Raw genomic sequence first — 27,835 nt, forward strand, 5'->3', positions numbered from 1 at the left:
ATGGGCGAGCAGGCCGCCAGGGTGGCGCGGGCCAGGCGTGAGTGTGGGCAGGGAGGGCGGGTGAGGGGTAGGCGAGGGAGGGCGGCGAGGGCGGGTGAGGCGGCCGAGTGGGGTGGCGAGGGTGGGTGGGGCAGGCGTGGGCGAGGGCGGGTGGGAGGGCGAGCGTGCGGTGCGTGGGGTGGGAGGGCGGGCGTGGGTAAGGAGGGCGGGTGGGGCAGGCGGGGTGGGCGAGGGTGGGTGGGGTGTGCAGGGTGTGAGGGCAGGCGTGGGTGGGGAGGGCGGGTGTATGGAGGGCGGGTGAGGGGGCGGGCGTGGGTAGGGAGGGTGGGGGAGGGCGGGTGAGGGGGCGGCGTGGGTAGGGAGGGTGGGGAGGGCGGGTGAGGGGGCGGGGGAGGGCAGTGGAAGGGTGGGTGGGGGTGGCGTGGGGTAGGGCAGGCGTGGGTGGGGTGTGCAGGGTGTGAGGGGGCGGGGGAGGGCAGGTGGAAGGGTGGGTGGGGGTGGCGTGGGGTAAGGCAGGCATGGGTGGGTGTGCAGGGTGTGAGGGGGCGGGTGTGGGTGGGGACGGCGGGGGAGGGCGGGTGAGGGGGGCGGGCGTGGGCAGGGAGGGCGGGGGAGGGCGGTGAGGGGGCGGCGTAGGGCAGGTGGAAGGGTGGGTGGGGGTGGGGTGGCGTAGGGCAGGTGTGGGCGGGGGTGTGAGGGGCAGGCAGGGTGTGAGGGGGCGAGAGGGGTGAGGGTGTGTGTGAGGGGGTAGGAGGGGTGAGTGAGGGAGGAAGGGGGGGTGGGGGAGGGTGTGGGTGGAAGGCGGGTGGGTGTGAGGGTGAGGACAGTGAGTGGGGCGAGTGGGTGTGAGGGTGGGGAGGTGGGGGCGAGTGGGTGGAGGGTGTGGTGTGCGGGAGGGGGGTGGGGGTGGGGTGGAGGGGAGGCATGGGAGGGTGGGGGTAGAAGGAGGGCGGGTGCGGGTGGGGATTGGGGGTTGGGAGGTCGTGTGGGGATGTGGGGGTGAGGGTTTAGGGGTGGTGTAGCTGGTGAGGGTGCATTGAGGGGGCGGGATGTGGGGGGAGGGGGTAAGGGGGTAGGGGGGGTGGGGTGTGGGGGGACGGGTGGGACAGTAGTGGGTGTGGGAGTGGGTGGGGCTGCGGCGCCCACCTCGGTGGCCCACCCTCCCGCCGTAGGGGTTGGGTGATTCTAAGAATCGCCCAACCGCACAGCCTGTGGGCGGGCTGTCGGGGTGTGCGTCGCAGCCGCGCCCGCCCCCACACCCCCTACTGCCCCACCCGTGCCCTCACACCCCACTCGCCCGCTCGCCCTCCCTCCCTGCCCACCCCGCAACACCACGGTGGCTTGCCCACGACTGTTGGGTGATTGAGTTTGGTCGGGCCCACCATGCTCACGACGGACGTAATTGTTATTTTGGCTCAGAAAAATTATTAATTTTAAAAAAAAATCTTTTCATTAAACTAATTTAATATGAAAATTTTCAAGGAAAAAAATTTAACTTACCTTTCAATTGCGAGAATTCTCCGTTGAATATATTGTTGATAGCAATGTAGCTACTCCACAAATTCACAAGTCTTTCAACGAACTTCAGAAAACCTGGATGTGATGTGAGTAATAGTGATAATGTAATTTAGTATATACGTGAAATTACGGAGATGTTTTACCATATGGTTAATGTGGGATAATTTGTTTTAAAATGTGATAAATTGAATATTGTAGAATTGTTTTACAACGGGGTGAATGTGGGATTAATTTGTTTTAGAATATATTATAAAAATTAAAAAAAAAACATTCAATTGTTTAGTAAATATTATATACTTTAACTATTAAAATAATTAATGTAGAAGTTGTAGTTTACAATTTTAATTTTAATGATTTATTTCATAAAAAAAATTAGTTTACATTTTTCAATAAATTGTAGAATAAAATAATGAAGGTAAATAAATCTAACAAACTTTTTGGAGGGAAATATTTTCGCGAAACTTTTTGGAGGGAAAATTTCATTCTCTAAGCTATATAATATCTTTAGGAGACTCTCCATTTGTATCATTCAACATCTTCTATTTGAAATGGATGGATTGTTCTGATAGTGAAGTTTCGATTTATACACCATCAACATCTTCATCGCATAACAACTCTATTCATATTGATGAATATAGCAGGAATTCTTCCACTATGAATAGAAAGTCAATTCTTCCACTTAGTCCTGATTCTGAGGACTATGAAAGAGGGGATGGAGAATTTCAAATAAATAAAGAGTCACAGATTCCACTTAGTCCTAATTCTAAAGACTATGAAAGTAGCAGTGATGATGAGCTTGATGACAAATTTCAAAAGAATGGATTGTCACGGTGTCCACTTAGTCCTCATTTTAAGGACTATGAGAGCAACAGTGATGAAGAGCATGATGGTGAAGTTCAAAAGAATGGAGTGTCATGGTGTCCACTTAGTCCTAATTCCGAGGACTATGAGAGTAGCAGTTTTGAAGAGCATGATGGCGAATTTCAAAAGAATGGAGTGTCACGGTGTCCACTTAGTCCTAATTCTAAGGACTATGAGAGCAACAGTGATGAAGAGCATGATAACGAATTTAGAAAGAATGGAGTGTCAAAGTGTCCACTTAGTCCTAATTCTAAAGACTATGATAGCAGTAGTGATGAATAGCATGATGATGAATTTCAAAAGTATGGAGTGTCACAGTGTCCAGTTAGTCCTAATTCTAAGGACTATGAGAGCAGCAGTGATGAAGAGCGGGATGATGATTTTCAAAAGTTTGGAGTGTCACGGTGTCCATTTAGTCCTAATTCTAAGGACTATGAGAGAAACATTCATGAAGAGCGTGATGATGAATTTCAAAAGAATGGAGTGTCACAGTGTCCTCTTAGTCCTAATTCTAAGGACTATGAAAGAAATAGTGATGAAGGACAGGATGATGCACTTAGTCCTAATTCTAATGAGTATAAAGGTAGCAGTGACAAAGGACAGGATGTAGCATCTTCAATAAGTAAACAGTCACATTTTCGACGTAGTCCTAATTCTATGGACTATGAGAGTAGCATTGACAATGCACATGAGGAAGAATATCCATTAAACATCGAGTCAAATTTTCCATTCAGTCCAAATTCTAAGGACTATGACAGTAGCACTGAAGAAGGGGAAGATGAAGAATATCCTCCAAGTCAATATTTGAAAAGCAGAGCTGATCATAGTGTGGATAACATTCCTCTTAATGATGATGAAAATCCTTATACAAATGATGATCCAATGATGGAGATGTTGCCAAGAAATATTGTATCGAGGAGTAGGAGCAGACCTTTTCGTATCAATGCAAGTTGTTCTAGTTATACAAGGGGTAGAGAAGAATATCTGACGAGAAGAAGTTCTATCAACGCTCTCATTTCAAGTGAATGTTGCCAAAAAGATTGCTTGAAACATATGGATTTCAAATTTGCATTAGAAAGAAGGAAGAGATATTTGTCAATGAATAAAAGCATGCAAAATTCATATTTAGTTGGGTGCATACAATCTACATTGTCAGGTTATGATTATCATATTAGGACTTTATTTATCTGTAGAAAAGCTTTCAAAATGTTTCATTCAATTGGAAATTTTTGTCTCTCGAGAATTCAAGAAAATTTGAAAAAGGATCCCACATTTTATTCAGAAGTACGTCATAAAAGACAGTTTGGGCCATTATCAAATATTGCAATGTCATGGATGAAAGATTTCTTTTCAAAGCATTGAGAGTGTATGCCAAATAGAGAGACAATACATATTCCAGATAATTTTTCAAGATGAGAAATCTACAACTTATACAAAGAATATGCAGAAGGTGCTGAGGGACATGGCCGGTTTATTACATATCAATATTTTGTGAAGGTATGGAAGAAAGAATTCAACAATGTTTGTATTCCTAAGAAGACAAGGATGAGGATTTGCAGTACATGTGCTTCTCTTAAATAAAAAAGGGACAAATGTGAAGGGTCAGAAATAGGTAAGCATTCATAACTTTAACTTTTAAAATTGTATAGTCATCAACTATGAAAGCATATTTCTTAATGACTTTCTTTTATGTTGTGTAGATTTAATTGTCCAAGAACTTCAGGAGCATCGCGAACAACAAACAAACGAAAGGAAGAAGTTGTACAAGCATCGAAAGAAGTGTTATGATAATCCGAATAAATATTTGGGTTTGATAATTGATGGTATGGACCAGAAGAAAACACTTTTACCACATTTTGTTTTCACACCCAAAAATTTACAAGAGGAAAATTTTATTCAGTTTCACTTGGTCGGTTGTATGGTCTTCAATGGGAAAATGTTGCCAAGGGTGTACTTCACAACTCCAAATATTCATAATGATGAAAATCTGACCATAACCATAATTCATGATGTGATTTCTCATTGGTCTGGTAATCTTCCTGAAGTTTTGTATCTACAATTGGACAACACTTGCCGTGAAAACAAAAATCAGGTTGTTTTTGGATATCTAAACATGCTTGTTGAATTGAGAATTTTTCAAAAGGTAAAGGTTGTTTTCCTTCTTGTTGGGCACACTCATGACCATATTGATCAAATGTTCAGTCGTTTTTAAGTCACATTGAGGACGAAGGAAGTTGGGATCTTGCCATCACTAATTGAATGTATTAAGAAATCATACATGCCAGAGCCTACTTTTGATGTGTTGGAAGAAACTGTTGACATGCGAAGGTTTATTCTGGGATCATATGGTGAGGGGAAATGCATTTAAAAACTTAATGACATTAGCTTCCAACATCAATTTCATATCAAAAAAATTGATGGGAAAACACTAATATGGGACAAGAAGTATTCAACTACTACAGAATGGGCACCGTCATCAGGTTTGCAATTTTTGAAGTTCATTCCAGATCATCCAATATTTGCATAAAAAATATTGTTATTACAATCAGTTGGTGAATTTCATAATGCACGCAGACAAAATAGAGATATAAATTATTCTGATTTCCTGGAAGAAATTAAAAAATGTATTAGATATACATATGAGTACTTTGACGTTGATGATTCAGTTTGGTGGGAGTCATTTTTCAATAATCAAAGTGATATCATTTCAGAAACAACAAATGAAGATATACCTTTGAAAAATCCATTTATTTGGCCACAAAATGTGTCGAATGAACGTGAGGAAATAAACATTGTTGAACAACAACAATCTCAAGGTATTATTAATTCTTCACAGGAAAAGGAAAGAGAGATGTATATTGGTTCCAGAAGATCTCGTGCACAACGTGAAGCCATGGAAGACCTTTACAGGGGTTCAGTACAGGATATTAAGGAGGGTTGCATGATCATAGTGCTAGCAGATGGAGATCCCAATGGCTATCCATTCTGGGTTGCTAAATTTATAAAGTTCTTTACAGAAAATGAGGATGTTACAAGTGTTGAAGTACATTGGTATGCCACAAATACACACCCATTCAATGGTGTGTATAAGCCAGAGATGGTAGTTCACAAAAAAAATGGCAGAAAGAGAAAAAGAAAGGGTACAAATATAAATCGCCGTCGTTTCAATTTAACAAAGAGAGGAACTCTTCTCTTCAAGACGATAGAGTTTCTGAAAAGGTTGTTACCAGAAGGAACAGTGTTGAGATGGGAGTCTGCTGAAACCAGTCGTAGATCTAGAAGAATTTTGAAACCTGAAATGATGGGCATGCATGTGGACTCAGATGGGGCACTAGTTGATGAAAGAGAAGAATATGGAACATCTTCGTCAACATCCAGTCACTCATCTGAAGATGTGAATTCTAATGGTGTGCAAGAAAATATGAGTGATTTTGAATAATTGTTTAAGACAGTTTATATAACTGATGTATGCATCATATCTTGAAATAAAATTTATGATTTCCATATGGTGTTAAATGATAAGTTATGAGGCATTTTTATGTTGTTGGATTATATGTCTTAATTATGATAATTTTTATTGTTTAAAATATCTACAATGCAATATTAAATTAGAGATATAATGTATGTTTTATTCAATATACAAATAATGACTTTTGAATTCATTTAGTGATGTAATTTGTTCATAATGTCATGGTTTTTTAATTTTATAGTTGAAAAAATTTCAATTTCTTTTGTATCTAGCATGTTATGGTTGAGAACATGTTGAATTTATACTTAGGAAAGAAAAATGATATTCTACCAAAAACATTAATGTGTTTTTTTCCTCATAAACAACTTTGTTTGGCACATAAAAATTTGGTTTTACTAGCATTTTTTAAAAAGTTTGAAAATTGACCCTAAAAAAAAATCATCGTTCCAGTATCATCACTTTTTCGTTTTCAAGTTGTATTTTGCACGAAAATTTCGTAGTCACTGCCATTTTTAAAACATGTTCAAAATTGACCCTAAAAAACAAAAATCATCATTCCACTATACACACTTTTCGTTTTTAGCACTGTTTTTAATGTTTTTTCGGGGATTTTTAGCTAGAGTTCCCTTTGAGTTTATAGTTCCTGTTTCAAAGTTTACATAATTTATGAACTTGATAATGAATTTTTTGAAACATCATTATTGTCAAAAAGTATTTTAAGAGGAATTAAACCTTTTGGAATGTAATTATTCGGAAACTAAATGATATTATGATAAACTATTTTATGATTTAATTGTGAAGTTTCATTTTCATTATTTGACTTATGGTCAATGATTTGTTCTTCTTCAATTTGTAGAGCTGAAAATTCATATTTGCTTGCAAGAAAATCTTTAATTGCTCATTATCTTCGAAAACTTGCCAATGTTTAAGATTATCAGGGATGGAAGGTCTATACTTAACTTGAATGTGATATTGCAATTGCATTGGATCAGGAATTTTGAAAGAGCTAACAGAGACTGCTAAATATTCTACATAAATGTTTTCATCTCTAGGGATTGTTGTAATGTTAAAAGCTTGAAAGTAATTATCCAGAGAATCCAATACCTCATTTCGATAAGATCTAAGCATATGATGTTTTTATTGGCATATATTTCTTACTTGTTTTACAATTAATTTTGATTCACTGAATACACTTAAGTTTTGGGCTTTTGGAATTTTAGTTAACTCTAGTCCTAAAAGTAAGGCTTCATATTCTACTACATTGTTTGTAACATCAAAGTCTAACTTAAAAGATTGAGTTATATTTTCTTTATCTAGAGAGATAAGTACAATTCCAGCTCCAACTCCATCTTTGGAAAAGGCTCCATCAAAGTATAACTTCCAAACATCAGTTTTTATACATTTGGGTTTATTCACAGTCTATTCAATGCTAAGTTGAGAATTTTGGAGATCATTAGTTGATAAAGTGAAACATCCAAAATCTTGATCAACAACATAAATAGGATGATTTATTGCTTGATCAAATTTACAAACAATATTAATAAATCTCACCTCTCTGTATAATCTAAGATGTTCTCCCCCATAAACAGGAATTGTAGCAAAGACATATCCATTTGCAAACTTCCCCCTAACTTGGCACAACAAGATTTGGATAATAACATTCCAAATTTTGGGGGAATATCTGTAACAACAATATCTAAAACTACACTCTTAACAGGGATCTGAGCTAGAGTTACAACTAAATCCTTAATTAATCCAAGACAAGGTACCTTCTTTGAATCAAAGGTATATAAATCATGATAAGGTCTTGTGATTTGTAATTGAAGTTGGTCCATAATTACTTTAGGCATTAGATTGTGAGAGGCCCCAGAATCTAACATGCAATTATATAAGAGAAAATCATGAATCTTCAAAGTAACATAGAAGGGAGGGACATTTTCATCAATCATATCAGAACTAGGACCAAAAACCACTGAAGGTTTTTCATCTTGTAAACTAATCACATCTCCCTCAGCATCAATACTTGAGGATTGAATCCATTTTGACACTTGATTCTTGTAACCTGGGTTTTTGGAGAGTTCAGATAATGGAATGGGAATCTTAACTCTCTCTAATTATTTCTCCACATTAAAAGTTGTTGGAACAGTCTTTTCAAATGTGTTCTATTCATTGGGTTGATTTAATGGTTGAAGCATTATTGTTTGTGTTTTAGTTGTTTTGACCAGAGGTTCATTAATAGTGACATTTTTAGCTAGTCTACCAGGTCCTGGTATTGGTCTCAAATCATATCTTTTGGGAGAGTTGTGTGGTACTCAACAGGTAAGATAAGACCTGGATGAAGCTCAATGCATGTATAAGGGTAGTTGAAGGAAAGAGTATGACATCCAGTTGGACTGGTTGGGTCCATTGGTGTAAATGGATGATGGCAAGACAAGCATGGGAAAGATAATCCAGAAAGGTAAGGTGAATGGATTTGAGGCACAATATTCCTTGCCTATGTTGGGAACTGTTGTTCTCAATGTTGTGCATGTGTTGCATGCATAGAGGGAGTTCTCTTAAACTTGACCTTATGATATCTAGTAATTATGTTGTGACCATGATTATGCCGATGTCTATATGGGCATACATGTATGTATGTATGTATGTCATGTCTGACAGGGTCATCATGGATCATGATTATTAATGCTAATATTTATATGTATATATATGTATGTATGTATGTTGTTGTCTGACAGGGTCATTAGGAATCATTCTTGTGGAGGAATGATTGCTTACGCAAGTGAATGACATGAAGAGGTTCTTGGTTTATGAGGAATCAAGTGGAAGAGTAGTCATGAAAATATACAAGGCCAATATCATGTGGTTATCAGTCGATATTATGTGATTATATTATGTCTATGTTATGGACAGGCTATACTGAGGGATACAACAACGAAATGAAAGCAGTATGGTCTGCGGAATGTTGGGACAAGCATGGATAAGACACTGGAAGCACGGTTTCTTGGTAGAGACAGTGTGGTTTTGGGTGTGTGGTACTACTGTTGTGCATTGTTGTACATGTTTCATCTATGATGTTGCGTGCAAGCAGTATTGTGTATATATAGTGTGTGTACATGTTGTTTATGCAATTTTATGTATAAGGTGGTACATATAGTGTAGTGTGAATGTTTTATATGCAGTGTTGGGTATAGATGGTGCTATGTACATGTTGGATATGTGGTGTTGTGTACATATTGTACTATGTGCATGATGGATATGCAGTGTTGTGTGCAGATGGTGCTATGTACATGTTGGATATGCAGTGTTATGTACATGTTGTATATGCAGTGCTATGTACATATGGTGTTTTGTACATGTTGTACATGGAGTGTTATGTACATATGGTGTTGGGTGCATGATTGTACAAGTGGTGTTGTGAGCATGTGGTTTCGTGTACATGTTGTAGATGTGGTGTTGTGTGTAGATGGTGTTGTGTACATGTCATGCATATGATGATGTTTAATGTGGTGTCGTGTACATGTGCATGTGGTGTTGTGTACAAGTTGTATAGGTGGTATGATGTACATGTGGTGTTGTGCACATCTGGCATTGTGTATATGTTGTACAGGTGGTACGATGTACATGTGGTGTTGTGTACACGTTGTGTAGGTGGTGCTTTCTACAAGTGGTACCGTGTACATGTACATTGGTATTGTGTGCATGTCGTACATGTTATGTTGCAGGCATGCGGTAATATGTATGTGCATTGTGTAGTCGTGGTATCGTGACATATGCATTCATTGTGTTGTACTCTATGTACATATTTGTGTTGTGTCATACAATGGGTGTAGGTGTATGTGTGGTATGTTAGGTATAGCTACATGTATTTTGTGGTGTTGTACATCAAGTATAGTTGTATGTGTTGTGTTGTATGTCAGGTGTAGGAGCATGTATTGCATGGTGTTGTATGTCGTATCTGGTTGTATGCTTGTGATGCACACTATGTGTATGTGCACATGGTTGAGGAGAAGGAATTGGGTGTTTGTCGGTGTGGAAACCGATCCAGTGTGCGTATGGAATAAGTACAAAGGTAGAAGCTAAGGATTGATTAAAGGATAAGTATCAATATTTTATTTCAGTTTATTATGCATGTGATTTATGATTATGGTCTATGATCATTACATGTGATCTATGATTCTGGTTTATGATGGTTATATGTGATTTATGATGTTGATCTATGATGGTTGTGTTTTGAGCTAACCTGATACGATATGTTTATACATGATGATTTGGTCAAAGAGATAGTTTGACTTGTTGTGACAGGAAGCGAATAGAATTGCAAGTGTACCTTGTTGACATGCCACCAATGAGGTATGATTTGAAGTTATCTCAATTTATTTTAAATCTAATGGAAATTATGTGCTTGGTATAGGAAGCATGGAAATTCCCAATTGGGTGGTTGAAACCAACTGTAAGAATTAGCAACAACAACAAAAGAAACTATAAAAGGCAGCAATATGTAGGTAAATCATTCAAGAGCAGGGCCATTATGGGACACTCGTACCCAATAGTGTCCATTGATTGCCACGAGCATGCTATGACCAATATGATGTTTTGAGGCAGGGATATGCCTTGGTTTTTGTATCTTCTAATGTGAGGAAGCCTTGCTAAGGGATGGACTACCCAGGATGGGGGTGCCAGCGGAACTTGGAAGGTGTGTGACTACACGAAAGGGGGTGACTGGATTTCCCTAAGGTCTGTGTAGCAGAGAAGGGGAGGTTGGGGATGGATTTGTTTTGGTCATTAGCATTTCCAGATGGAATCAGATGCACATTGGGAGTGCGCCCTGGAAAAATGAGTTGATAATTGTTCACTAAGAGGACAAGTGGTGTTGGATTATAGCATTGGTCATTGGATGAAACGTTGACCTGGAAATGGATTTTGGACTTCCTGGGAAGGAGCTGAATCGTGGTATTACTTTTAGGGTGGAGGTGTGAGCCTCTGGATTCCCTTGTTGATTGATACAGGCATTATATCCTTTTATTTGTTGGTTGAACATATGTGTATATGTGTATATTATTGTAAATATTTTAACGAGCTAGTTTACAAAACTCGACAAACAATGTGGTTATTTGTTGGGTGAAGCAAATGTGTATGTGTATATGTGGTTATTGTAAATACCATAATGAGCTATATTATAAAGCTCCAGTAAATAGTATGCTTGCCATGTTTTAACAGATGGTCATTGTAAATATTGCAACAAGCTATGTTATAAAGCTTCATGGGCAATATGTTTTGTTTTCAATAGTCTTGTTGGTTATAGGTGTCATTGAACACCAAGGACAGTGTTCCCCCAAGGGGGAGGGTTCTGTAACAGCCTTGGTTAAAAATCCATGTAAAATATATAAGACCACAGTCATGGGACACATATTCCAAGTTGAATGGTGAGAAAAACATCCTAGTGGGTGTTCATTTGGTTTACTATGGATAAGGAAATTGGAAAAGGAAATGGAAAAGACTTTGGAAAGGCATGAGACATTAATTGGAATTTTATTTATGAAAATAATGGAAATTAGGAGAAAAAGGAGGTGAAAGGTCATAGGTTGCATGTGAGGAGGAAAATGAAGAAAAATAATGGAAAATGAAGAAAATAGAGGCCTAATTGATAAAAAGGCTTCTCGGGATCAATGAGCAGGTTGGGTCAGAGTAGCTCGGTCAGTTTAGTTTTGGAGCTCTCTCTCTATTCTCTCTCTATCATACCCTTGGACACTTAGAGTGTTCTTGGAGCACTCTTGGAGAGTGTGGCATACTTGGATTTTTGGAGAAATGAGGGAAAGGAAGAGCAAGAAAGTGCAAGAGGACATAAGGATCAATAGCTATAACGAGTTTTACTTGCAGGTAGCAAGTTGCATGTATGTTTTCCTCACTATTTTTGTCATGCATGGCACATGCATGTGGTTTATTGGTCATGATTTATCATTGGCATGGAGGATTGCCTAGATTGACAGTGGTTTTGCATAGCCTTGCCATTTCTTGGATAGTCATGGTGTTGTGGGTTTATTTATTTGTTTTTCTAGTTGGTTCTCATGTTTCCTTTAGCTTGGGTTGAGTTATTAGTTCCCAGAGCCTTGGTTGGAAAAATGATCTAGAATCCCTGTAATAGCTTGGGTTGAGTTATTATTCCTAGAGCCTTGGTTGGAAAAATGCTCTAGAGCCCTGTAACAGCTTGGGTTGAGTTATTAGTCCCAGAGCCTTGGTTGGACAAATGCTCTAGAGCCCTTGGTAGGTTGAGTTACTAGTCCTGGAGCCTTGGTTGGATAAATTCTCTGGAACCCTGTATAATTTATGGGTTGAGCTACTAGTCCTGGAGCCTTGGTTGGACAAAATGCTCTGGAACCCAACAACAACCATGGGTTGAGTTACTAGTCCTAGAAGTTGGGTTGGAAAAAGTGCTCTTGAGCCCTAGAAGGCTTGGGTAGAGACCAATCTGATGATGGTTTCGTGGTGTTCGACCGTGAGGTGGAATCAATGTTTGATGGGTTGATGTGGTTTGGACTCTAGAAGCCCTGGATGGTTTTGGTTGATGAGTTTTATGAGATCCCACATTCATGCTTGGAATATGGCACGGGGGTCAATGGTTGAAGAGATATTTTGCTCAACCATGTCTACGACCAGGTGGAATGTGGTAGTCCCATACTAGGTTGGATTTTTCATCATTAATACGAAGTTATTTGTCCTTGTTATATCATGAGTATTATACTGGTTTATATGGCTAATGTTTTCTTGGTAATTCTATTGTTATTACACTGGTTATGAATATGTATTATGGCAGTGGCTATGTATGGCTCTCATCATGTTTCTACTTGTAAATGAATGAACAATGTGTCAATGGCTTAATGGATGAAACTACAACTAATGCGATAAGGAAACAATGCTTCATAGTGAATCTCATATAAGTATGAGACCCCTATGCTCAGATCTGTTGTTTACACTCGTAGGTTGCATTGATGCCAAGTGTTTGATAGAATGTCAATCCCATTTAGGGATGGTTAGGCCTAGTCTTGGAGTTAGTTTTGGGTTTATTAGTCTTTTCATCATGTGTTTAATTATTTCCAAAAGTTACAGCAAGTTCTATGCAGTGGTCGAAATTCTAGGCTTAAAAAGTTCCTTAAATTCCTTGGACTCTGGCACAGGTCTACTGGAAATAGTCCCTTGACGTAGGGATGCAGGCTTGTGGGAGAATCCAGAGCTCTCTAGATGCTGGCATGCCCATATCATGGGAGCATCCATAGGTTTAAAAGCTTAAAAAATTAGTAGGACTCAGGGGTTGGTTAGCAAAAAGGTTGGGATGGTTCTTAGGAGTCCTATTGTTGATTTTGAAGGTTTGTATGGTGTATTTCCATCAGTTCCACTTCCTTAACATGAATTAGGAGGTCGAATCATATCACAGTAACTTCTCGTCACTTGGTATTTGTATTACCATGGTATTTTCCCAAGGTATTAGTTTTTAAATTGATGAGGATAGATTGCTATATAATTTTGAGTGAGTATTGAGTTTGTGATTGGATGTTTGGAGTGAGTGTGTGAGTGAGTGTTTTAGCGCTTTGCATATCTTATCATATAACTGTAGATGAGTTGAGTGATGTGCTTATCATAGTTTATTTTCAAATTAGAGAGGTTGATGGGTTTCTCATGTTGAGAAGATTTGAGAACCTAGTATGAAACATTTTGAAACGTGGCTTGCATGGAGGAGTTGAAGGCATAAAGACTTTATGCTTGGGAAGATTAGAAGATAATTATTAGAGGAGGAGAATCTCAATCCAATGGTATTTTGATAGTCTAATGAATGTTGGGTGAGGCTCGTTGGTTGTGGTGGCTTCCAATGGATGATTATCTACAGAGTCATGTGAGTATGAACTTCTCAATTGATGGATGTCAACACACTATTGTAGAATTTGAGTCTTCCAGTTAGTGGGTGCCAGTTACTTTATGTAAAAAAAATTCAACCATTAATAGAATATTTAAGCATCAACAACAGCGGGTGGTTTTTTTCCATGGAGGGGGTTTTCCACCAAAAAAAAATTGTGCTCTCTTGCGTGAATGTCTTTTGATATTGTTCGTGGAGTTTATTCTAGTTTTACATGTTATATTTGTGATTTGATGATGGGTTACTAATATTTTGAGTGTTTTTATAAAAGAGTTAAAAATTAATAAAAATCTTATCACTATTGGTTCACCCCCCCCCCCCCATTAGTAGTGAAGCGATTTCCAACAATTAGTATAATAGATGGTTCTCTTAGTGGAGCTTGATCCCTTGAGGGTAGATCATAAGAAGGGTTCTCTTTTATTGTCCATGGAAGTAGTATACATATAAAACCTTCAATCAAAACATTCATATTAAGTATGAAACCCTAGCTTTTGCAACCAAAAGTGCAAAGGAATGCGTAGAACCAAAAAAGGGAAATATACTAGTAGGGTCAGCACCAGGGTTTGGTTACAAGCACTACATCACGTTTGAAAAGAAGGTTTAGGTCAATGGAGTAGAGCCCTACCCTATGCACAAAGGGTGCAAATGGAGAGACAAGTGTGGCAAGGGAGTGGCGGTTACACCCCACAACCAGCCTAGCTAATGAGAACTGTCAGTTCCAAGCCCTAGCAATCTAGCGTTGGATTTGTGCCACCTCGCTCATGTCGGGACAAGCCATGTAAGTCAAGGAATAATCTAGAAATAAAGGTAGATGTATGTAGTTATTAGTAACCACAAATTTAATTTAACCATAATAAATATGAAGTCCTAATGTCTGCACGTAATCTACTTTGTATCAATTAGAATTGCATAACCATAAACAAGGGTTTCCAAACAATATATATTACCACATAAACCATTTACCTTATATTATATCTTTTTAATCAGTGAACAAGAGGTAAGGTCAATATTTTGTGGTTCAGTCTTATATGAACTTGTAAACATATATCATTGAACATTAAATATAAAGGAAACTATGGCATTATCATCTCAGACAAAGAACAATATAGGACAAAAAATCATACAAATTGGTCTCAATGACAATGAACTATCATTCATATAATTCAAGGCATAATAAAAGTGAAATGGTTATAAGATTAAAATAATTAAAGGGTGTGGATGTTACATACACATCTCCCTCATACCAGGATATAGAATATGCCTCTAGGTGCAATTATAAATATTTTTATAATTATAAAAGTATTTATTTTAGTTTTTCCCCAATGGGGTTGATGAATCAAGGTGACATAGGGATTGGTCTAGGTGCCTGCCACCCCACTATCCCCTCGACAATTAACAGGGGAAACATGGCAACCCACTGTGATCTAGCCTAATGCGAATTGAATTCTCTTTTAGTGTGAGCAATGGTGCATTTCAGGACTAGATAATGAGCAAGGGTATAATGTTTCTTCAGCATGCATTGCGACTATATTGTGGCCTTTGGGGTCGTAAAATTGGTATGGTATGGTAAGAGGAGTGAGTCGAGCCCACCTTAACTAAGAAGGAGGTCAAGTTGGAAAGGAATTATTTCTATGTGGATTGACGGTGGTATCTTGGAGGCTTAGCTCTAGAGCCTGGGGAACTGGGGATGAAGGTAAGATGACCCAATGGAAGCACAACTGGGACCCAAACATAAGGAGTTTATGCATGGCTACATATCTGAAGGGATTGTTGAGGTTGCAAAGTTTCTAGTGGTATTTTTCATGTTGGAATGCCAAACCAATTCGACTCAGGATTCTTAGGCCTAGTAGAAGGTATGGACATACAATTTCACTACTTTGTTTTATTCCACAATTGTTATATATTTCGGTTACAACCTCTACATTTGGGAGCTTTGGATTCTGATTTTTAATTCTAGTAGTATTTATTTCAGTTTTGGTGATGGGTTATTGTGGTTCAGCGATTTTGCTGGTGGTCTGAGGGGCTTAGATGGAGAGGTATGTGTTTGTTCTCTCCCTCGTCTCATCGAGCTAACTGTGTGATTTCTAGAGCAACAATTTTTTTGGGTATCATGGTGGGGTTTGAGGACTAACATTGCCCTTTTGTCTCAGACGTGGGCTTAGTGAAGTTAGAACCTAGGAAATTTAACCCATTTTTGTAGGTTTTAACCCCATACAGAAATTACCTGCATACGAATTCTAAAACACGGAAAATAAACAATGTGAGAGCATAACACATAAAACACATATACACAGATATTTTCCCCTAGATTCCAAAAAAAGGGCTACCAGCTTGATTTTTCATTATATTCCTTTCAATGTTACAATACATATTTATACATGCCGAAGCATCCAATACCATGGACTGAAAACCATCGCATCCAAAACCATGTGTGAAAATCATGCAAAAAAGCATAGGTGGGTCCACCCAACCTAACATAAGGTCCACAACCAAAATTTTCTAGGGCGCTGCCTCGGACCCCATAGAGTGGGGTTACCTGCACCCCTCAAACCCCCTGTGACTCCCCCCCACTACGCAATTGGCACAACGAAGGGGGGGGCTCCGCCCCCTTCCTAACCCCCCGGTTAACTACGTGGGCTAGTCGTGGAAAGAATATAACACAACCCAACATTCTCCCACTTGTTGTTTTATTTCCACAGGGGGCCATAAGAGAGCCTAGTCATTTATCCAACCCTGCAATGCCCATTGTTTCTCTACACCAAGAGAACTTCTCAAAGCTCACAGATTTTTTCAATGCATCTGCAGTATTCTTCAAAGTGTCCACCTTTACCAGCAACAACCTTTTGTCTTCTATCATATCCCTCACAAAGTGATACTGAACATCAATGTGCTTTGTATTTGAATGATATGCAGGGTTCTTTGCCAATAAAATTGCACTTTGGCTGTCACAGTCTATCCTTATAGCTCCCTGTACTAACACCATACTTGAACACAATCTCTGCAACCAAACTGCTTCCTTTCTTGCATGAGTAGCTGCCATGTATTCTGCCTCTGTAGTTGATAGTGCCACTACCCACTAGGTTAAACACATACCCACTTGTAGATCTTCTCAGATCCAGATCTCCAGTCCAGTTTGCATCAACAAAGCCACGAATATCCAACACTCTATCCAATCTTGGTCTTCCTTGGTAGCACAAACCATAATCACTAGTGCCACGCAAATACCTGAAAACCCACTTCACTGTTGTCCAATGCTCCTTCCCTGGTTTTGACATAAACCTACTCAATACTCCCACTGCATGTGCAATTTTTGGTCTAGTACAGACCATTGCATACATCAGGCTACCAACTGCACTTGCATATGGAACATAGAACATGTCTTCTTCCTTTTCTTGTGTCTTGGGACACTGTTCAGTAGATAACTTTACACCTACAGGAATAGGAACCTTCACCGTTTTACTATCCTGCATATTAAACCTCTACAATATTGTCTCGACATACTTCATCTAGTTTAACCAGAGCTTCCTCTTTGTCCAATCTCTTTTAATTTCCATGCCCAAAATATAGTTTGCAGCACCAAGATCTTTCATGTCGAATTTGGAGGACAAATGGGTCTTCAAATCCTAGATAATTTCTTTGTCATTTCCAACCAGCAACATATCATCCACATACAAGAACAGATAAATAACACGGTCACCAATTAATTTAAAATACACACAGTGATCTGCTTTGCTTCTGGTGAAGCCAAGTCCCTGTATAAATGTATCAAATTTCTGATACCACATACTTGGTGACTGTTTTAACCCATACAGAGACTTCTTTAACTTGCATACCAGTTCTTTCTTACCCTTCACCACAAAGCCTTCAGGTTGCTTCATGTAGATCTCCTCTTCCATATCCCTGTGAAGAAATTTTGTCTTCACATCCATATGTTCTACCTCAAAATCAAAAGCAACAGCAACAGATAAATGTAATCTAATAGAAGTTACCTTGGCAACAGGAGAAAAAATATCACCAAAATCAATTCTCGGCACCTGGGAATAACCTTTTGCTACCAACCGAGCTTTGTATTTCTCCACCTTTCCATCTGCATTTGTTTTCTTCTTGAACACCCATTTGTTGCCAATGGGTTTCCTTCCAGCCAGCAACTCCACCAGATCCCAAGCCTCATTTTCGTGCAAAGATGCCATTTCATCAAGCATGGCCTCTTTCCAGAGTTTTCCATCCTCTGAATCTACTGCTTCCTTCACAGTTCTGGGATCATCATCAATGATAGATAAAGCAAAATTTGAATAGAAAGCAAATGGACTATACCTTTCTGGGTACCTTCTTTCTCGAACTGATCTTCTCACAGCCGGAGTTTGTGGCTCTTCTTCTTCTTATTCCTCCTCCGCTGTAGAGTCTAATTCTTCCTCCTTTAGCTCAAACTCTATCTTCTCAGGTTCCTTTGGTTGGACTTCATGTTTAATAACATCTTTCACCTCTCTGAACACCACATCTCGGCTGTACACAACCTTCCTTGTTACTAGGTTCCAAAGCTTATAACCCTTTAAACCATCCTTATACCCAATAAAGATGCACTTTTCAGATTTACTATCCAACTTGGTTCGTTTCTCCTTTGGAACATGTACATATGCATCACATCCAAATACCCTCAGATGTGAAAGAGAGGGTTTCTTACCAGTCCATACCTCTTGTGGAGTCTTATCCTCCAACGCTGATGAAGGTGATATATTGACCAGGTAACATGTTGTCTCCACCGCCTCTACCCAGAATTCCTATCCTAATCCGGCACCACTGAGCATGCTTCTTTCCCTTTCCATCAATGTCTTGTTCATTATTTCTGCAACTCCATTTTGCTGAGGTGTATATGGAGTAGTATTCTGCCATGCTATACCACATTTCTTACATAATTCTTCAAATTCCTTACTGCAAAACTCTCCACCATTATCTGTCCTCAACACCTTTATCTTCTTCTCTGTCTAGTTTTCCACCAGAGCCTTAAATTCTTTAAACTTGTCAAAGACTTCAGATTTCTTCTTAAGGAAATATATCCATGTATTCCTTGAGAAGTCATCTATAAATGATACATAGTACACAGACTTACCCAGTGATGGAACCTTCATAGGTCCAAACACATCATTATGCACAAGCTCTAATATATGTTTCGCCCTCTTACCACCAGAGGGGAAACTCACCTGATTCTGCTTCCCATATACACAATTTTCACAGAAATCAAAATCCAGAGAGCTATTACTCATACCTTCTACCATACCTTTACCATGAAGTATTCGAAGGCCCTTCTCTCCAATATGTCCAAGCCTTTGATGCCACAACATGGTCTTCTCTCAAAAGACCACTAGATTTCTGCTCCTCTTTCAGGAACCACAGAACTGTTGCACCCATCAACAACAGTACTACCTTGCAGCTTGTACATAGTTCCAATCCAAACTCCCCGCATCAATACTAGTGCTCCCCGAACCATCTTGTAGGTATCCTTCTCAAACACTGTTTTTACACATGCATCATCCAGCTTGCTTACAGAAATCAGATTTTTGGCTAATGCGGGAATATGTAGAACACCGAGAAGTGTTCTAACTCTTCCACCTTGCAACTTCAACTTTAATTTTCCACGACCAACGATTCTAGTCTTCCTGTCATCCCCCAAGAAGACATCACCACCATCATATTTCTCATACTCGTAGAACCACTCTTTGTAGGGAGTGAAGTGAAAGGATGCACCTGAGTCAATCAACCATGTCTCATGATCTACATGTGTACTTGAAGAAGCCAAGTACACATCCCCACCTTCATCTGAGGTGGCTTTCACCTCTACAGAAGGAGCATCATCAGATCCCTTTCCTTTATTAGGATCTTTAGATTTACAGTCCCTTTTGTAGTGCCCTTCCTTTCCGCATTTCCAACACACCACCTTTACAAGTTTTCCTGGAGATTTATATCTCCCTCTAGATTTAGATCTCCCACTCAATGACTTATTTTTGTTTCTGTTCTGAGACCGTCCTCGTACAGACAAGGCATCACCATTCTGGCTCTCCATATTTTTCTGTCTCATCTCCTCCATCAGCAAGGATGAGACTATTTCATCAAACTGCAAAGCAGTTGCATTGGTACCTATTGCAATAACCAAACTATCCCACGAATCTGGTAGAGAACACAACAAACTAATGCACTTATCTTCATCTAAAATTTTGATATCAACAGACGATAACTGACTTACCACAGTATTAAATACATTCAGATGCTCTGTCACCGAGTCTCCATCTTTCATCCTTAGGTTATACAACGTTTTCCGTAGGAACAGTTTATTCACCAGAGACTTATATTGGTACAAAGTTCCTAACTTGTCCCACAAAACCTTCGTCGTAGCTTCCCCTGATACATTCAACAATACTGAATCTGAGACACATAATCGTATTGTGTTCTTTGCCTTCCGATCCAACTTCTTCCATTCTTCATCGGACACTCCCGTTGGTTTAGTACATGGATCTACCGTGATCCACTGATCTTTATCCACCAACAAATCCTCCATCTTGAGTTTCCATAACTCAAAACTTTGACCATTAAATTTCTTGATCTCTATTTTTCCACTGCTCGCCATCTTCTTTTACCACCAGAATCGATCTCGCAGATCTCCCACTAAACAGTGTCTACCAAAGGCCCGAGTGAAACCCCTCAACAACAAAGGCGTCCCCTTGAATCCAAAATAGCTTTGATACCAAATGTAGGTTTTAACCATATACAAAAATTACTTGCATACGAATTCTAAAACACAAAAAATAAACAATGCGAGAGAATAACACATAAAACACATATACACAAAGATTTTCCCCTGGATCCCAAAACCGGGACTACCAGCTTGATTTTTCATTATATTCCTTTCAATGTTACAATACATATTTATACATGCTGGAGCATCCAATACCATGGACCGAAAACCATCGTGTCCAAAACCATATGCGAAAATCATGCACAAAAACATAGGTGGGTCCACCCAACCTAACATAGGGTTCAAAACCAAAATTTTTCGGGGAGCTGCACCAGACCCCAAAGAGTGGGATTACCTGCACCCCTCAAACCCCTTGTGACTCCCCTCTCTACGCAATTGGCGCAACAAGGGGGGGGGCTCCGCCCCCCTCCTAACCCCCCGTTTAACTATGTACGCTAGTCGTGGAAAGAATATAACACAACCCAACAATTTTCTAGGAATTTTGGAGGCTTGGTGGTGGTTGGTATAGCCCAAGGTTGAATTGGGGTTCTGAGATGATCTCTTACTACTTGCGGTGTTACGACATCTTCTTATTAGTGTTTCTTCATAGGTTAGGATGTATTTGGGTGGGCTCTCAACATTTCTTCTTGGGTTAGGTTAGAATGTTGGGTTGTGTTATATTCTTTCCATGACTAGCTCCCCTAGTTAAACAGGGGGGTTCAAGGGGGGGCGGAAGCCCCCCCCTTCGTTGCGCTGATTGCGCAGTGTCCCCCCCCTTCGTTGCGCTGATTGCGCAGTGTGAGGGTCACATGGGGGGCAACTACGCCCCGGGGAATTTTTTTTTCAGACCCATGGTTTTGTGCATGGTTTTTGCACATGGTTTTGGGTGCGATGGTTTTCGGTCCATGGTATTGAATGCTTCGGCATCTATATATATGTATTGTAACATTGAAAGGAACATAATGAAAAATCAATCTAGTAGTCTCGGTTTTGGGATCCAGTGGAAAATCTCTGTGTATATGTGCTTTATGTGTTATGCTCTCGCCTTTGTTTATTTTTTGTTTTTAGAATTAGTATGCAGTTAATTTCTATACAGGGTTAAAACCTACACTTACAAGCTCATATGGAGAGGTTTGTGTTTGTTCTCTCCCTCGGCTCACCAAGCTAACTGTGTGGTTTCTGGAGCAACAATTGTTTTGGGTATCATGGTGGGGTTTGAGGACTACCATTGTCTTTTTGTCTCAAACATGGGCTTAGTGAAGTTAGAACCCAGGAAATTTAACCCGTTTTTTGGGAATTTTGGAGGCTTGGTGGTGGTTGGTATAGCCCAAGGTCGAATTGGGGGTTCTGGGATGATCTCTTACTACTTGCGATGTTACGACATCTTCTTACTAGTGTTTCTTCATAGATTAGGATGTATTTGGGTGGGTCTCGACATTTCCTCGAGGGTTTTGAAAGTACCCTGGGTGTCAACTCACTAATATATACTTGGTGCTTCTATCTGAGTGAGGGGACACATTGTGTTGGCTCTGTTGATATCTAGTGGTGCACTAGTAGTAGTTATGTGTGCAAGGTTTATTTGTGTGTAGTCCAATTAGCAATGCATTGTCATCATGGGTGAGTAAGAAGGGGAATTAGTGAGAGAGGGAGGCGCGTTGGGCACTTGCTAGATGACCCTGAACCTGGTGAGGTTTTTGACCCCAACCTAGCCCAACCACCTATATCTTAGGGACAACCTCCTCCTCCGACTAATTTCAAAAACCATCTCCAACACATAACTCTTCTCCTGGAGTAGCATAGGAGGGGTTGTAATGATGATAGGAATGTGGTCATTATCTTCATGAATGATCTCCAACAACATTAGTGGCATATGCAAGATCCTTTGGGCAGTATGCATAAGGGGAAATAATGAATATAAGAGAAACTGGATCGCTTTGAAGGAAGATTGGCCCATATAGAGAAGCACATCCACTATGACTTTATACCTCCACCATCACCTGACTCTAGTCTAGATCATCCTGCTTCGGTCAATTCCTCCAATTCCTAAAGGTCATTGGCTACATTATGAATTTGAAGGTCTTCTGGTATCACTTACCTTTCTGGTTTTAGATGATAAGGTTGTTTTGATAGTTAGCTATTTGTCTTAGTATTCACGTATTGGCCAATAAATCTGGTAAAAGTGAAAACAATAAGATTTTGAGAAAATGTAATCAAAGATATAATATTTTGACATAATACAAAACTAAATTTACCAGAAATATTTATTTTAATTTTAACTTATTAAAATTAATTAGTAATTCTTTTAAAATATTTTTTCAAAATTTATTTTAATTTTATAAACATAATACTATAAGATTTAAATGTAAATTATATTAAAAATTTCATTTTACTTTTATTTTTATTTTATGGATTGAAATAATGTATAAAATATTCAACTCGATTTATTTATATTTCAATTATTTAATATAATTTTATATACCATCAAACTAAATTTCATTTAAAATAATGACATCAAAAGTATTATATTTATTTTAATTACAGAATCGGAAAATACACCCTTTCCATTTCTTCCTAAGGCACTAAAATAAGTGTATCCCTATGAACTTCCAGAGGGACAAAGTAAAAAAGGGTGGCCATAGAATCGCAGCCAAAAGGTTGTGTTTGTTTCACACCAACATGACCCAAACCACCACAATGAGGCACCATATGTTGTCTAGGAGACATAATATACGTTGCAGCGTGACTGGACAAACAGTGCAAAGCAAACCCATGACCCAAATAACAATTTAAAGGGCAAACTATCGCTCCCCGGGCCAAACCTTAAAACTACCAAGTTGTCACCCTACCTCTGACACAATGGCCCAAATTCAAGGACATTATTCAACTTAGGGCAATGAAGAGACATGCAAGACCATGAAATGAACCACCATCCCAAGACACAAATGGTGAGAAGAGAATTCTAAACAACCAACGTAGAAAGCCAAACCCTATGCCCAATTGACAGACCACAAAATTTAAAGCTAAGCCAACAACCACCATATAAATCTTTGAAACACCAAAAATAATATTTACGAATAGAGAGAATATTCACCAAGACCTAAAACTAGGAACAAAAATCAAAAGCCCGATGATATAGCCACCGTAACACTAAGCAAACCACAACCCCTAAAACTAAGACATGTCAAGGATATGATATATTTTGAAACCAAGACATGTCAAGGATATGATATATTTTGAAAATCATAATCCAAAAGAAATAATTGTGAGAAGACGACCACCAATTCAAACATCGACTTGAACTCAGAATTATACAAATACAACCAAAAAAAAAACATAAACATAGAAATAACAATACACTCTTGAACCTGAATAACCAAAAAACTAATTAACAAAATCCAACCACCACAAAACAAATTCCATCACAAGAACAACTCACAACAAGTGAAAAGAACTTAATAGCGCTGAAGATAGGAGCCTCACCTCTGGTCCTCCAACTCTCATACATGTGCCAATCCATTACAAACAAGTGAAATTAAGGCAGGGGCTCCAACCTCCTCCTCCCGGATATTGGCACGCAACCCAAGTCACGAGACAAATGTGCGACTAACACAACATCCTAGACAACTGCGCTTCTCAATCTTTGTTTTTACCGTGAAAGCACCAAATTTCTGTTCCTATCAACGCTAACGAAACGAAACGAAAGGGAATTGTGTCGGATTTAATGTCTCTTCTAAAAGCAAATGGTGCGATAGAAACGGGCGAAGCCACCCCGCTGGTTCGTGGAATTAAAATTCACGGTATATTCCAAGTTGCGGGCGTAGTAAGTCAACCGACGTCTAATTGGCGTGTTGACTATACCGTCTTTTGCACTGCAATTCCATGTCATTTATTCCAACACCATTCTCTGCAATGCCATCTTCTTCATCATTGAGGAAGCCCGTGCTACTACGTTTCTTATATCCAGGAGCAGAGCATCATGGCACGCCATCGTCTACTCACCAATTCGACGCCTCTCACTGTTTATCAACTTTGCTTTCTTCTTACATCTGCCCTTCTCCTCCTCCTCCTCCTCTGCTTCACAACATCATGTACTGGCAGTGGCTACGAGGAATGCTACTGGGGTACATGTGGGAGCATTGAATTCGCCTACCCTTTTGGGAAAATTAACAGCGGCTGTGGTGATCCTCAGTTACAGCTAAACGGTAGTTTGGATAGCAATCCTCTGCTTTTACTCAATGGAGACGAGTATGTCATCTTGCAGCCGACAATCTTGGATAGTAATAGCCTTTATAATAATATCATGACAATTGTTAACTACAATCTATGGAAGAGCAAGCCGGGGGGTAGTTGCAATGCTTCAGGTAAGTACTCTCAATTTTGGTGGCCCGCCTCTCAATTTCGTATAGCCCACGGATACATCAATCTGACGCTTTGGGGGCAGTGCAATGAAAGTATTAAAGGGCATAAGCGCCGTTTATGTGGCGCTGATTGGTACATCATTCCCAATCCAGAATCTGTGAGGCGATTATGCCAAAGCAGTATTCAACTGCCAGTTAGAAACAACTTCTCATTCCAACGGAATCAGGATCTGAGAACACGCCTCTCAGCAGGTTTTGAAATAACATGGTATGCCGACAGGAAGAGAAACCGAAGCTGTGACGCTTGTAAGAACACTGGCGGGAGTTGTGGTTATAACATTTCAGAACCAACTAGTTTTCTTTGCTATTGTATCGATGGCACCTCGCATGCAGAGATATGCTCCACTAATAGTATTGGTACTTTTCCTGAACCCCTTCTCCCAATTCGATTACAAGACCCAATGCTTAAATTATCACCATCTATAAAAATGTTTTAAATGTTCCCTCCATTCTGCACTCTTAAACCCATAGACATATATGCATTTTTTCCGTATATTGTCAAGTATTCCTCCCCTTTGCAAAAATTATGGATCGTTGCTTTAACTCATAATAGTTGTTATCTATGTTACCAGAAACGGGACGGCAGCGAGGGTTTCTGGGAAAAAACGCACAAGAAACGGAACGGGACGGAAAACGCCGTTTTCTACGTCCGTTCTGGTCTTCATGGTCAGCACTCAGAATTTACTAACATTACCTGTTTGGGAGGTGGTTTGGGGTGTGTATCTTCAACCATGCACATTGAAGAATGTATAACGACGATTTGAGCGATCACACTAATATTCCCAGACAGGGAATCTATAGTTTGATTGAAAGCACATAGTTTCATTGCACATGTCGCTTCAATTGCCAATTTGGACCATAGTTTATTTATAATCGGGATTTGTGGCATTTCCTATTACATTAATGTATTTTCCATTATCTCCCATTTTTCTGATGAAGCTATAGTTTTTATAACTCAAATAGCATAATCAAGCCAAACTCTACGCCCAACATCAATCCCACAACGTTAGAAGTTACTAATTTGGAGCAGGCTATAATCCACTGTTATATCTCCCTGCATTGTAGCAGGTCATAAGAGTCCACTGTTGTATCTCCCTAGCATTGGAGCAGGGTCATATATTCGGCCCGGGGTCTGGCCATACACACTAATCCATTATGGGTAAATCATAAATGGGATGATTACATTTTCAGCGATGTAAATGAATGTTTTGTTATGTAAATGAATGTTTTGTTTTATGTTTTCTTTATATTTTCTCTCTCCTCGTTTCTTGAATGCGAAACCTCTGAATACTGTTTCTCGTCTCGTTCTCGTTTCTGGTTTCGTTTCCCGTTTCCCGTTTCTGGTAACATAGGTTGTTATGGCCGCGTTGCAGGTCATAAAAGCAGGCTTGCCATTGTAATAGGTAGCTATGATTTCTTCCCATTGAAAATCATTGTGAACTTCTATCTTGTAATTTCCACTGTTCTCACCTATGTAAATCAACAACACATTCATATGGATCTCTGTATTTCACTGCAGGTTGCATCATTGGAGGAGTTGCGCTCACAACAATAGCAGTGCTGTTCTTAATGTTTTATGCCAAGAAGAGAAGGCCTAGTCCTGGTACCTCTACTTCAAGGGTGGAGAAATTCCTAAAGGAAAATGCTGATGAAATGCCAATCAGATATTCACACTCTCACCTCAAGAAGATCACAAACAACTTTGCAGAAAAGTTGGGAGAAGGAGGGTTTGCTGTGGTGTATAAAGGAATGCTTCGGAACGGCGCCCTAGTGGCTGTTAAGCTTCTTGATCGGCACAGGCATACCGAGACCCAATTCATGAATGAAGTTGCTACCATTGGACGTGTCCATCATGTCAATCTGGTTCGTCTGCTGGGGTACTGTTTTGAAAACCCTATAAGCGCACTGGTATATGAATACATGCCCAGTGGATCTCTGGATAAAATTTTATTTGCCCGGAAAGAGGAGGGGCAAGTGTTAAGGTGGGAACAATTGTATTCGATTGCTTTGGGTGTGGCCCGTGGAATTGCATATTTACACCATGATTGCGAAAAGCGCATCGTACACTTCGACATCAAACCTCACAACATATTGCTGGACGCCGACGATTTCGGTCTCGCAAAACTTTGTGGAAAGCGAGAGGATCATATTTCTATGACAGGAACGAGAGGGACGCCGGGATATGTTGCGCCGGAGTTGTGCCATAATGATGCCGGTCCTGTTACAGATAAATCAGATGTCTATAGTTTCGGAATGCTGTTGCTAGAGATTGTTGGGGGCAGAAAGAATATTGATGTGCAGGTTAGCCGGTCCAGTCAATTATACTTTCCTGAATTGGCTTTCAAGCTGATTGAGAGTGGTGAGTTGGGGATGAGGTTGAGAGGAGGGGAAATGGAATGTGCAGACGAGGAGAAGGCGAGAAGACTCACAAAAGTTGGATTGTGGTGCATTCAATATAACTCTGCAGATCGTCCTTGCATGATGAGGGTTGTGCACATGTTAGAAGGAAACGGAGATGACGTCGCCAAGCCTCCGCCGCCGTTCAATTCCTCGGCCACACCTGAAAATGTTGTGCTGCCATCCACGGTAAATTCTTCTTCAATTGAGATTACTTTATAGATTTATATCTTTGATTGTCTTTACTTAAACCAGTCCCTGGACTTTTGCGCGTCTCTCGCCGATTCGCCGGACTCCATACAATACCTTTGTGAAAATGACTGGGTGACTGCAGGAAGTGTTCAGATCCTAACTCAGGTGAACTGACAGCTACCAGCCATGATTTTTTTCTCTAATGTAATAATGTTTTTACTTCTGGAGTAGGACTCAGAATCTGCTTGTTTCTGAGAACATGTACATCAAGCTACTTTTTATCTGAGAAAGATTCACTCTGCCTCCTTAATTGATAAGTAGCAGAGGAATTAAGATTAAAAGCAAAC

At 39.8% G+C, this 27,835-nt stretch overlaps 1 protein-coding gene across 1 annotated transcript; it reads left to right on the plus strand.

The window, feature by feature from the left end:
- On the plus strand, window positions 1-27,518 carry LOC149174396 (LEAF RUST 10 DISEASE-RESISTANCE LOCUS RECEPTOR-LIKE PROTEIN KINASE-like 2.3). Its single transcript, XM_089420841.1, has 4 exons — window positions 1-297; window positions 24,446-25,256; window positions 25,472-25,546; window positions 26,419-27,518. Exons 1-4 carry the CDS (start codon window positions 1-3, stop codon window positions 27,516-27,518), a joined length of 2,283 nt encoding a protein of 760 aa, XP_089276967.1.
- The last annotated feature ends 317 nt before the right edge of the window (window positions 27,519-27,835 follow it).

Source organism: Pinus tabuliformis, chromosome 4_1 (assembly GCF_031772625.1).
Source record: "Pinus tabuliformis cultivar Carrire ecotype Pingquan chromosome 4_1, CPIR1, whole genome shotgun sequence".
In the NCBI taxonomy this organism is placed as follows: Eukaryota; Viridiplantae; Streptophyta; class Pinopsida; order Pinales; family Pinaceae; genus Pinus; species Pinus tabuliformis.